General features: G+C 58.9%; 1 protein-coding gene across 4 annotated transcripts in view; it reads left to right on the plus strand.

Annotated features, from left to right (window-relative positions):
* Window positions 1-13,386, plus strand: part of RPTOR (regulatory associated protein of MTOR complex 1) — a 335,760-nt gene that overhangs the window by 195,632 nt on the left and 126,742 nt on the right. For all 4 annotated transcript variants that reach the window (XM_086685560.1, XM_086685561.1, XM_086685563.1 and 1 more), the window contains one exon: window positions 4,033-4,092. In XM_086685560.1, the coding sequence (XP_086541686.1) occupies window positions 4,033-4,092 (60 nt within the window). The remainder of the gene's footprint in view (window positions 1-4,032; window positions 4,093-13,386) is intronic.

Below are 13,386 nucleotides of genomic sequence, written 5' to 3' on the forward strand. Positions count from 1 at the left end.
TTCTCTGCTAGAAGGAAACGAGCCCAGTCGTAGACACCGGTTGCGTGCACAGGCTGGGCACGGTCTGGAAGAGCAGGGTGGAACCAGTGTTAACGGTGGCCACGTCTGTGCAGGAGGGTGGGGGCCGGACCACAGGCTTCGCACGCCCGTCACGCACGTCTGCGCTGTTTGGGACTTCACAGTGACCGTGATTTCCTGTCGTCCTACGACGAACTAAATCAGGATTCGATTTTTTGCAAAAGGCAAAAGTGAAAATGTTAGCAATTACCTTAGGATTTGGGGTAATTTTCACTTGCAATTTGCTGTATTTTTATGTTTTTTTTTTTTTTATGGCAAATACACGTTCTCTTTTGTTGGTTTTTATTTTAGTTAGAAAAATATTTACTGTGTTCCCATTCTCAGAAACAACACCAAGCACTTACACGATACTTCTTGAGGTTACAGAACTAGGTTTTGTCTTTATTTCTTTTTTAATATTAATGAATTTGTTCTGCATAGACTCTGGAGGCTACCTGCTTTCACGAGTGACAGGAAGAGCAGAATATCGGTGAAATGCTAGAAATCCATGAAAACCACCAAATCAGTCTCCTGCCGTGTTCAGGTGCTCACGTGTATTTGTCGGTTATCAGAACTACGTGTTGGGCACCATCAAGCACTGGGACGTACTGATGAACAGGGTGACACAAGTCCTTTTACTCCCCAAACTTACCTTCTGCAGTAAAGGTGAGCTGTAAACAGCTATCTAATACAACATCAGGGAGTGAGAAATACCGGTGTTAAAAAGCAGAGTGAAGGGGTAGAGAGCGGAGGTCAAGATCTAGATAAAAAAAGGAGTAAATCTCACAGTTTTCCGGGCCAAGCATGCGGCAGGCCTTGGGAACCACGAGTGCAAAGGCCCTGAGGCGGGTCTCTGCCTGGTGTGTTGGAGGAACAGGACATGTCAGGGTGAATGGAGCCGGGTGAGCAAGGGTGAGCGCGGGGAGCTCAAGTCAGAGCAGTGGCCGGGAGCCGCGTCCCGTGGGACCTTCCTCGGTGGGTCTCTGTGAGGACTTTGCCTTTTATTCTGAGGGGCAGGAAGCCTCTGGAGGGCTGTGAAGCAGGTGAAACGACTTACTTCAACGTTTCTTCTTCACGTTCCCTCCTAGAAGGCTTGCTCGGGCTGCTGGGTAGAGGGGTGGGGAGGGCAGGCAAGAGTAGACGCAGAGAGACTGGTCTGGAAAATGTGTGAGATACGGGTGCCTGGCCTGGGGCTGTGGCCCCCAGCCGTGGTGGTTCTGCCCCCCAGGGCCCATTCGGCAACAGTGGGAGACGTCTTCAGTTGTCACGGTTGGGGCCCGGGTGCTGCTGGCATCTCGTGGGCCGTGGTGAGGACGCCGCCTGCTGACAAAGAATGATCCGGCCCCAAGCGTCCTAGTGCCTGGCCGGACACCCTGGCCTGGGAGGTCAGAGGGTAGGAGGTGAGCAGGGGTCGGGTCAGGTGCTGTGCAACTAGCAGAGCAGACAGGACTCGCCGACGGTCTGGGATTGGCGCGCCTGACAAAGAGGCGTCACAAATGGCCCGAGCCCGTTTCTGAGCTCCGTCGCGCACTGAACGGCACCACCGGCTGTGTTTTAGAATCACTGGCGTCTGACCTTAGGGCTTCTGACCATCGTCACCGCCCCTGATTTTGCCTGCTCTTTGGCCTTCCGTGGGCCAGCAACAGTACCACACAGGGCAGGAGAGAACAGTGTGAAAAAGAAGCAAGTGGTCGACGGTTCTGGCGCAAAGGGCCTCGGTGTCATTGGCCAAGGTAACACTCGTGGCGCCTCCGTGACGGATCCGTCCACGCCGCGCTCCCACGAAGAACCACAGCGTGAACCTTTTCAGGCGTGGTGTCCCTGTGCTTAATTTTCTGCTTAGTAGAACTTCGTGTTTTCAGCAGGTGTATTAAAATGCTTCCCAGACGACGCTTAAGTTGTTTTTTACAATTTCAAAGTCTTTGTGTGCTAACTCCAGAAGCTGGCCAACCGTGAGTCTGGTTCTGTGGCCTGTTTTTTCTCCAAATTCTAGGTAGGATACTCCGTCGTGGGCGCCACGGTTAGGAACCTCTGAGGAGCATCTGGCTCTCTGCTCGCGGGCCGTTTGCGTGATCCTGTGGTCTCTTGGTGGTAGGACTGGTCTCCTTTGGCTTTGCTCTTGGTGCTGGGATGTGGCTCTGAATCCTGGAACATGATCGCCTCCCCGGGAGTCCTGTGGGAAGTCCAGGTGTGAAGCCGGCCCTTTCATGTGGCGTGCCGGCGCTCCCTGCCTGTGTGCACGCCGGCGGGCGCTGTCGAAATCTCCGTCTGTCCTTTCGACCGCTGTCCCCCCGGGGCCCCTTGGAGTCCCGCCCCACGCGTGTCTGGGGCAGGGGTCAGCCAGGGGCTCCGAGACACTGCTCAGCCGAGGCGGCTGCTTCTCCCCTGAGCGTGGCCCCCGCGTGCTGCGTGGCTTGGGCTGTGCCCGCGGGGCTCTCCGGGTGGAGCAGACTCACCCAGACTTGCTCCGTCGAGGGTCACATCCCTTCCCTTTCTGTCTGTATCTGTTCGCTTCTTGGTGCCTTTACGTGGCTGTGTTTTGCATTTTGTCCAGAACTGACTACCATTATTGATAAAAGGACTAGCGGGATACAAATTATTCTGTCATCACCGGAATCCAGAAGTGCCAATCAATAAGTACATTGTAGGTAAAAAGACAAACAACAGATTGGCACGGTTTGCATAGGACCCAGGATGAGAACGAAGACGTCTTTCCCGAAGATCCTTTCTGTCCCACGACGAGAGATCCTGACTGCTCTGAACCTGCCAGCGGGGGCGGTGGTGCCTGGGGGTGCGGGCAGAGCCATCGGAAGCCGAGGAAACAGGATTTGCGTGGAATGGAACTGGCCGGCGGATGGAGCATCTGGGCCGCGAGCCCTTTGTGCCCGTGGGAGGGGCCGCCCTCGCCGCCAGGCAGAGACCCTCACTTGTGCTGCTTCCCTCTGAACGGGACAACACCGGCTACGACAGCCACTACCAGGAGAACGACTTCCTGAATGCTGGCGGGCGAGGCTCGGCCCCCAGAGGTGCCCAGGGGTCCCCGGCAGCCGACTGCACATGCCCCCACCCTGGACGCCGCCCTCGGGAGCCGTGTGTCCTCCCAGCCTCCGTCCCTGCTGCTCTCCGACCCTCCCTGTCTCCCTCTCGCCCTTCCCACCCGGCCACCTCGGACGTGTCAGGCCTCGTCTGCCTGGCCCTGGGGCCCGTCCCTCCCCGTGGGCCCACTGCTCTCCGACCTTCCCCCACGTCTCGTGTGCAGCTAGTGATGCACAGAAATGCTTCTTGGAGCTGTGTGTGTTTGCCATTTGTCTGCTCGGCTTGTTGGGGGCCCATTTGAGCTTAACTTGTAAAACAGGCGTTTCCCGTGTCTCCCACTAAGCGCTGCAAGGGTTGCCCTTGTTACTCAGTGTTGCTTCTGCCCTGCTGGGTGCCAGTGGCCGGGACAGGAGGCAGGAAGGGTGGCTCCCTGCCCCCTGCCCCCCCCCCCCCCACCGTTGGTGCACGCACGGCAGACGGGGCCTGCGGGGTCCAGTCTCACTGTGACGCTCGAGTTCATGGCAACAAAGTGATATGATTGAATTCGCTTTTCTGTGTCTCCTCCCACGTTTTTCTCTGGGGTGTCCGGAGATCACTCGCACTCCTTCCGGCACTCTCCCCAGCTTGCTTTCTTACCAAGGAGAAAAGGAAGGGGAACCCGGTCTGTCCACTATTTGGGTGGATGCCTCCTTTCCTGTCTCACCTGGCCCCCGCATCCTGTTTCTCTCCTTCCGCTGATGGTGGGGGAGGGGGCAGTGAGGATTTCTTCGTAAATCTGAAAGGTCCAGAATTAAGAAAATCCGGGTTTATATTTTCAGCCTCCCCCTTTATCCCCGTGCTTATTGGGGGCCCATGGTACTTCTCGTTAAATGTCCCCGTGATGGGACTCCGTGTCCTCTGTCCCTGCGCTGTGACTGACTGTCTCTCCTCTCTCTGCAGGTTTTGCATGCAGAAGTGCGTGAGTCTGGTGCCCGGGGTCACACTGGATTTAATAGAAAAGTAAGTAAGATATTGGCGCTGTGCGGCTCTGGGGCCCGCGGGGTTCTCGGAGGTGCTTGCTGTCAGCCTGCGGGTGCGGACGTCTGTCCCTCGGGGAGGGCCGTGTGCCGACGGTGGCACTGGTGGTCGGCGTAGCACACGACTAAGTGTGGGGCCGCCACGGAAGAAAAGCGGAATCCACGTGAACACTTGCGGATACTCCCAACACAACGCCAAAGCAGAGGCTGCTCCCAGAGGTCTCTCTGCTCCCCAAGTGGGTTAGTGAGGTCATGGCCTAGCGCTGACCCCCTGTCCCTCAGCCCCCCTTTCACGTGCTGAACTCCGGCGCCCCCATCCTGTGTGCTGTCTCGGGAAAGGCCGAGGTCCAGGCGGGCGCGCCCCGGTCGTGTGGCCTCTCCCTGCCCTTCCCGGTCGACGGCGGCCCGTCTGCCTCCTGTCGTGGACACTCTTGTGTCTGCTCTGCGCGTGCGTGTGTGTGTCGACTCACCTTGGCTCGTCCTGATTCACCTACTGGTTGTGCTGAAACCTTCCACTCTGGACACCGTTTCTTCCAGAATTAACTACAAGATAATAGTTCTCTGAGTCCTGATAGAGAAAAGCGTGTGCGAGAACGGCGAGGGCCTGAGTTTAATTAAGTCAGGCAGGAAAGGCAAATATACCTCTGGGTTTTTCTCCTGGAAAACTACTTGCCTGCGTGTCAGGGGAAACAGACAGGAGTGTTAGGTGTAAACGTCCACGTCAGGGACACGAAGGGCGCGGTCCTGCCGGGGATCGCGGGCACTCTGTGGCAGCAGAAAGGCCACGGCAGTGCCACTCGAACCGGCACAGTGTGCCCAGCTCTGTGGGCAGAAAAGCAAGTGAGCAGTGTGCACAGGAGGCTGCTGAGGGCGTTTTCACGACCGCATGTCCGTCTGCAGGCGGGAGTCCAGGTAAGACAGTCCCTCACCGTGCGGGGTCTGGGGGAGCAGCTGTGCGGGCGGGCGTGGCTTCCTGCCCATCGTCTGAATTTTCTACGCAGGATGCACATAAACATAAGTGGAGAAGAATTAGGACGCCCGCAAACAATTCAGTGAATATAATTACTCCTCGTAGGTTTTGAGTGAGTGTCTAAGGGCATGTGACTGGCCTGCTTCCCTTTGGGAACTTTGTTCACGAACAGGACGGTGATGGGGGCAGGGTGAGTGAGCAGGACGGTCATGGCGGCAGGGGGGAGTGAGCAGGACGGTGATGGCGGCAGGGGGGAGTGAGCAGGACGGTGATGGCGGCAAGGGGTGAGTGAGCAGGACGGTGATGGCGGCAGGGGGAAGTGAGCAGGACGGTGATGGCGGCAGGGGGGAGTGAGCAGGACGGTGATGGCGGCAAGGGGTGAGTGAGCAGGACGGTGATGGCGGCAGGGGGAAGTGAGCAGGACAGTGATGGCGGCAGAGGTGAGTGAGCAGGACGGTGTTGGGGACAGGGGTGAGTGAGCAGGACAGGTGATGGCGTCAGGGGTGAGTCAGCAGGACGGTGATGGGGGCAGGGGTGAGTGAGCAGGACGGTGATGGGGGCAGGGGTGAGTGAGCAGAACAGTGATGGCGTCAGGGGTGAGTGAGCAGGACGGTGATGGGGGCAGGGGTGAGTGAGCAGGACGGTGATGGGGGCAGGGGTGAGTGAGCAGCACGGTCATGGCGGCAGGGGGAGTGAGCAGGACGGTGATGGCGTCAGGAGTGAGTCAGCAGGACGGTGATGGAGGCAGGGGTGAGTGAGCAGGACGGTGATAGGGGCAGGGGTGAGTGAGCAGGACGGTGATGGGGGCAGGGGTGAGTGAGCAGGACGGTGATGGGGGCAGGGGTGAGTGAGCAGGACGGTCATGGGGGCAGGGGTGAATGAGCAGGACGGTGATGGCGTCAGGGGTGAGCGAGCGGGACGGTCATGGCGGCAGGGGTGAGTGAGCAGGACCATCATGGCGGCAGGGGCGGCGGAACACCGCTCGGCGCCATCAGGGCGGACGGGAAGGTCTGCAGCTGTTCTGCTGAAGAGCAGGTCTTGGTTATTGCGAAACCAGCCCACGGCTGACAGCGACCCAGAAGCCTCCGTTAGGGATGCCACGGCAGGGGCGCAGGGTGAGGGCGAGCTGGAGTCACCGGAGCAGGAGAACCAGGGGTGCGGCCACAGGTGGGAGAGCCAAACGTGTCCCGTCGTCGGGCAGGACAGGGTCCCGGAGCGGGGACCGCAGAAGGGTGCCATCGGTTCGCAGGGGTCAGCGAGGGCGCGAGCGGCTGGGCCTCGTGCACAGTGCTGTGCACACGGGCGCGCCGGTGTCTGTCGTCCCGTCACAGCTGCTCAGTGCACCCGCTCTCCCCGCATGCGCAGGGCTGCAGCCTGGCGGGAGGCGGTGATGTCCGGCTGTCGTGATGGTGCTCGGGGCCGGCTCGTCTGCTCGGTGCACTCCCCTCTCCCAGTCTGTGCCGTGCGGTCCCTGCCGGCTCTCCCGCACTCGTGGTCGGGAAGCGAGGGCCGCACCGTGGCACACGTGGGCTGGGCGGTGCGGGCCGGTACCCGAGCTCGTGCTGCCACATGCAGACCGCTTCCGGCAAGTTCTCAGCAGTCACGTTTTATCACGGGTTGGTTGCTTCCGGTGGCCTGTTCAGAGAGGTCTCGGCTTACGCTTTCCTGAGCTGGTTTCCCTCCCTGCCCCCCTGTGCCTGGGGCAGACTCGTGCGCTCCTCTCCCTCAGGCAGGGCGGGAGGCAGCCGCCCAACGTCTCTGTGTGGTGGCCAGTGTCCCGTGCGCCCTCCGGCCGGGGAGCCCCGTGCGCACCGCCCTGTCCCGTCCCCGTCGCCCGGCACGGTCGTGGCTGCTCTTGAGCAAACTCCGCTCGAGATGAGTCACGTGGACGCAAGGGCATCGCATGTTCTGAGTTCTCCAGAGGAGAGGAGCTACCAACGCTAAAGTAAAAATACAAATTTCTTAAGTTACTGGGTTGAACCTCTTTTTTTTTTTACCGGGAGGAAGCTGGCGTTCAGTTCAGCTCTGCCTCCTGGCTGGCGTCTTCCAGCCCGTGGCACGGCCGGCGGGGCAACTGGGCCCTGGAGGGACGCTTTTCCTCCAGGCAGGCCTCCCTGTACCCAGACTGCGTCGGGACAGCCAGCTCCCGTCCTGTCACTCTCCCAGACGTAAAATGTGTGCGGCAGCTTGACACCCTCCGCGACGACCCACAAAAGAAAACAATTGTTGAACTCAACCTCATAAAAATTTAAAATGTTTACTCCCTGGAAGACACAGCTCAGGCCGTGGAGAGACAAGCCGCCGACTCGGGGAGAATGTTTGCAAATCACACAGCCAACAAGGGACTTGTATCCGGAGTATATGAAGATCTCTCAAAACAAAAGTAAGAAAAAAAAAAACCTCAAAACTGGACAAAGGACCTGAAAAGAGACTTTGCCAAAGAGAATTGAAGGACGGCCAGGAAGCCCGCACAAAGATGCTCGAAACCGTTAACCGTTAGGGAGACACACATTGAAACCACAGGGTTAGTTAAACAAAAGGCTGACGACACGCGGTGCTGGCGGGGGTGCGGGACGACCGGAAATCCCACGTGCCCTTCCGGGAGGCGAGGTGGTGCCGCTGTGCGGTAGGTGGGCCTCCCACGGGGTCCGGGGCCCCACTCCCGGAAATCCGTCCCGTAGGAACGAAACTGTCCGCACGGAACCCGTATGCCAGTATCTGTGCGACTTACCGTCATCGCCCCAAACTGATAACAACCAGACGTCCTCGGGGGTGAAGGAATGAGCAGAATGTGCATCGTCTAGCAGGCGCAGCCAGCAGGAAATGGGGGGACATTTCATACGTGACACATGGTGGCCCCAGAAGCACTGTGGGGTCACAAACAGCAGCTCGGGGGCGGGGGGGGGGGGCGACACCTGGTCTAATTCCATTCACGTGACCATCTGGAAAAGACAAAACGATCGGGTCGGAGAACGGGTCGCTGGTTGTAGGGTTAGGAGTGTGAGGGAATGTGGGGTGATGGGATGTTGGGCGTCCCTGATTGTGGGGGTGGCCGCTCAGATCTGCACGCCCACAAAAGCCAGCTTACTCTACGACAGTACGGTTAATAAAATTGACATGTCACGTGGGGAAGTCAGAACTCCATAGGGGAGCACAGGTCGGGGTGACTCAGGGAAGGCCCGGCAGGCACGGCCCGGCTGGAGGAGCCGGGGCAGAAGGATCTGAGACCAGGACTCAGAGAAGTGGCTTTTCTTCTGTGAGACGTGCCTGCTGTTCCCTGGGAAGGAGGCTTCACTCGCTTCATGCAGGCTGGCTAATGAGGGTTGAAAAGTGGAAGCGAACACCCTTAATCATGAAGATTTGGGTATTTTTCGTCGAGCGTTATTTTCCGAAGTCATGGTGTCAGGGTTTGTGACCGCCAGCGTCCTTCCCGGAAAGCCTTAGTTTTTTTTTTTAATTTTTTTTTTCAATGTTTATTTATTTTTGGGACAGAGAGAGACAGAGCATGAACGGGGGAGGGGCAGAGAGAGAGAGGGAGACACAGAATCGGAAACAGGCTCCAGGCTCTGAGCCATCAGCCCAGAGCCCGACGCGGGGCTCGAACTCATGGATCGTGACCTGGCTGAAGTCGGACGCTTAACCGACTGCGCCACCCAGGCACCCCATGGAAAGCCTTAGTTTTACATCCGTCCCGCGCTGTGGGCGTGCTTCCGGAGGCCAGCACGCACCGTGCTCCCCTCTCCTCCCCATCCTACTGTGCCGAGGGGTGCTCCACGGTCGGTTAAGTGTGGGCAGGCTGGATGTGTGGTTTTTCTTTTTCTTTTAATTTAAGGAGAAAAGCATCGTCAGTGTCGCCAGCAGCACCTTCCACGCTGCTTCCTGAGCGCCTCCGGGGGCGGTAGAAGGAACGTGGACCCGGAGCGGTCGGCCGCGGCTCTGAGGGCGAGGCTCACAGGATGGCCCTCCGGCCTCCACGGCGGCTCTCCCTGGGCGCCAACCCAGCCCCTCGAACACGGGTCCTCGCCCCGCCTTCCGGGAGCCACGGCGTTTCTGGATATCATCTGGGTTTCGGGTAAAGCCTGCAGGAGGAGAGTGTTCTCACGCGGCTACCCTGGTCACGATCAGTGGCTACCGCTGGTGACACTGGGGGAGCTCTGTGCAATGGAGGAGAGGTGATCCCGGTTTCGGACAAGCTCAATGTCCGGAGTGACCGGGACAGGCTGCGTGCGTCCAGAGCGAACCTCACTTTTCCCCGGGGCATCAAGGACGGGGCTTCGTTTGGGGGTCGTGGCGGGGACGGGAGAGGGCAGACCAGGCCTCCACTGCAGCAACTGTTCGTGGTGCGTGGGCTTGGGCCTGAGTCACTGCCCTCCGGACACAACCCCGCGTGGTTGAGCGGAGGCGCACCGGGCCTCTCCCCGCCTGAGACGCTGCGCCCCGTGGTCACCTGGCCACGGCGAGGCTGCGTGTGAGTGTTGGGCTGTGTTTATGCTGTGCCAGGACGGGTTCCAGACTTCGGGATTCCGCAGCGCCGGGGAAATACCTGGACGTGAGGCTCCAGGAGACACAGCCGCCGGACCTATTTCCGAGGAAATAACGGGTTTTTAGCTTCTGCAGCTTTGCCTCAGAGGTTTCTCCGTTTACAAGAAAATGCTGTTAACCTGTTGTTTTAATTTTTAGATTTTTTTCCCCCCAGTGGTGCTTAGTCTATCAGAAGCATTTTCAATAAGCAGATTTGAGTTTGCAGCTCCCAGCCTAGGCAGAAATGTGGCACGTTTATGTTTGATGGGGCCGTCCAGGTCCCTGGACTGGATTCTACATTCAGAGAATGTTCCTGGAAAAGCGTCTCCGGTTTTTCTCATGAATCGTAGCTCTTGGTTACAGGGGCCATATGGCTCTCCCCCTCTGGGGCTGTGTCCGTCTCCCGCCACTGCCCTGGCCGGGGGCCGGCGGGGCTGCTGACCCGAGGCGGCATCGACCACACGTCAGCGGGACATGTCCGTGCCCATGGCTGTCCTGTGTGTGGCTTAGAACCGAGCATGCGATGTGGGATGCTGAACACGAATGGTCCGTGCTGCGGCCGGGCCAGGCGAGAGACACCTGCGCTACCCTCTGTTCACTGCGTGGGCCACGCGCTGGCGTGGTCGCCACTTTCTGACACGTCAGGTGCCCTTCGGCCATTCGGAGGCCCTTCCTGTGCGCGAGTCCCACCGTCATGGGACGCTTGACCTGGAGCTCACCCTCGACGTGCCAAGTGCCTCATCACGCCCCATGTGGTGCTCTCCTGCCAGAGCGCCTTTTCTCGCGCAGTCTGCCTGTCTCCACTCTCCACCCCGGAGCCCTTAGGACGTGAAGAGACGTGGTCTGCGGTCATACAGCTGAAAACCAGTCCAGATTCAGAGCGAGCTTCTGTTTTGTTGTGTTGTGTTTTAATTCAAGTACGAGGTGAAATCCTTTCATCGAGATGTGAGAGACTACAGAAAACAGAACCGGGTCTTGGAGCGGACAGAAGATGGGCATTTCCGAACACGCACACGTGGGGCTGCCTCTCCTGTGGCAGGCCTGGCGGTGCAGACAGAGGCTGGGCAGGCCCCTGGCCAGTCTGGTCATTCCGGAAGCCGCAGCCCAGCCGGGCCCCCGTGCGCCGTTCCCGCCGGCCTCGATGTGCCACAGGGCCACTGTGCCTGAGGACGAGCTCTCCCCATCACATTCTAGGGCGAAGTTGTCACCAGTATGCCCGGGGTGAGCGTTGTTGTCACCACCCTGACACAGAAGCCCAGAGATTGGTCTCTAAGGGCGAGACCTACAGCCACGTTCCTTCTTTCCAGCGTTCCAGGCATGAAAACCCCATGCTCCTGGGGCGACAGCTGATTTGGGGGGGTGGGGCTGTCATATTTTTCAAAACCTTCCTAAAATGGAGTAGCGGACGGTGAATTCACCGCTCCTACTCGCCTGGGTGGGTCAGCGGGTCGGCTCACAGACATCGATCCAACTCTGGGTTGGGTGTGGACCCCCTGCCTCAGACAGTCTGGGGGTCGAGGGCCGTCGGGAGGCATCCTGTGACATACGTCCACCCCACGTGAGCCTTCCCGACCACATGACCAAGCAGCGTGGGGACACGGACACCGTCTGTGCACCAGCCTCAACCTCGGCTGGGACCCGAAGTCAGTGTGTTGTTTTCACTTATAAGTAGCTTGTATTTGGAGAAGACACGGAATGTTTCAAACATACAGATTTTAATTTTTTAAGTTTCTTTGAAGTTTCTTTACTTTGACAGAGAGAGAGAGAGAGAGAGAGAGAATCCCAGGCAGGCCCCGCGTAGCCAGCGCAGGGCCGGAGGCAGGGCTTGAGCCCTCATAAACCACGAGATCGTGACCTGAGCCGAAATCGAGAGCTGGACGCTTGACTGCCTGAACCACCCGGGCCTCCCAAGACACATGAGTTCCGAGGAGTGTGAGAAACCGTAATAAGACGGTTACACACTGTTGCCGACGCTGGTGGGGTGGTGGCTGGCGAGACCTCGGAGAGCCGGGCGGCCGGCTGGGCGGCACTTCCCGTGGCCGGCTCTCCCCCCGAGACCGTGGGGCTCCGGGGCCCCGGGGTCACGTCCGCGCGCAAGCTGGCGGGGGGTATCCGTCGCTGGGGCTCCCTGGGGTGGTTACGTAGCCGACCCCGTCCCCGTCGCCCCCGCGTGGGACGTGTGTGGCCGTCACCCGCCTCGCTGTGAGGCCCTCAGCGTGGGCGTCCAGTGCAGCTCGCCGGGTGACCCGATCACGGCCCCGGTCAGTCGGTGAGACGACTTCTTTTCGTGACCCTCGTACCAGCAACCAGGAGTCGGCTGTTTCTCAGCCCCTTGGTGCCGTTTCGGTCACTCGTCGGCAGCGCGTTCTGAACAAAGTCGTAGGCTCTGCAGAGTGTTGTGGCAGACGGCATGAGCCACGTGGACCGTGCCGTGGCCGTGGAACTCCTGGCCACACGCAGACATGAGGTCCGCCGGGCCGGAGCTTGGCATCGATCTTGCTTTTTAAGGATTCTGAGCCCTTTCGTTGTGCGTCCGGTCTTACTCTCTCGTTTCCCCTCGCCGCGGGGCAGTGCCTGTACTCGAGAACCTGTCACCTCGGAGTGTGACCGTGACCCTGGTCACTACACCCCTCCGACGAGAGTGACACGTCGTGACACAGAGGTGAAATGGAGAAAACGGGCCTGAGTTACTGGGTTTTTATTTCCTTAGTTTAATGACCTACAAAAAATAAGAATAGCATCCGTCTCTGCCCCCTGCTTCCCTCCCGGTGCCCTTGCTCTGAAGGATCTTCCTGACACAGGTCCGGTGAGCGGCCACGCCTGACGTACGTGTCCCACGCCCACACGCCCTCGCCTGCCGTCCCCTGGAAGCTGTCCTTCCTCCGTGGGTGGCTCTGAGTGAGGGGAGGTCTCCAGGGCCACAGCTTATTAGGCTCTGAGCTCAGCCGATGTCCTGCCCTGCCACTAAATTTGAAATTTAAGATTTTCCTCTCTATAATCAGAGGATTAATTCTTCCCTCCTGATAATAAGCTGGACGGCGGGTGACTCCCATGTCACAGGCCCCCAGGCGGCGGGCGTGGAGGCTGGTGGGGGCGGTGAGCCTCACCTTGCTAGCACCTTCCTGGGGGCGGGGGCAGCGCCTTCCCCTGCCGCCGCGAGTCAGAAACCCGGCCTGAACCCTGTTGTGTCGTCGTGTCGTGGTCCTCTTTGCCATCCCTGGGGAGATGGACAGGTGTCGCCAAATTGCTGCATGGTAATTCTGTAACAAACGTGGTTTGTTTCAAGCAGCTGCCACCGTGACTCCTCCTCCGCACACGCCTCCCTTGGATAGCGAGGGTTAACCCTTCCCAGCCCCTGCCACCTTTGTCAGGTGTGCAGAACATGTGTTGTTGGGGGTCTCAACACAAGAGCGGAGAGAGGATACAGGCGGTGTGTGTGTCTTATAATTACTTAGCAATCTTTAAAGCTGGGGAAGGAATTTGTTTTCTGATTAAGCTGCCGTGTCGGGAAGTAAATTAGAGCGAACCTTCCTTGAGCACCCCCAGTTTCTAATTATCTACGTGAACCCGGCAGCCTGATAAATAAGCACGCTGCCGCTGGGGCACGTATTTATATTCCGAGTCCTCGGAGAGAGCGGCAATGAGATCCATGCCTGGAAACTCAGGGACATTTTTCAGCCCTGAGATCAAGTAATGAAACGCTTAAACGACACTGGAAATGTTAGGGCGCTCAGGAAGCACGGGGGAGCCCGGGAGACGGTGAGCCTCACCCGCGGGGCTGTGAGT

The sequence above is a fragment of the Puma concolor genome, chromosome E1 (genome assembly GCF_028749965.1).
Source record: "Puma concolor isolate L17-30 chromosome E1, mPumCon1.1.hap2, whole genome shotgun sequence".
Taxonomy (NCBI): Eukaryota; Metazoa; Chordata; class Mammalia; order Carnivora; family Felidae; genus Puma; species Puma concolor.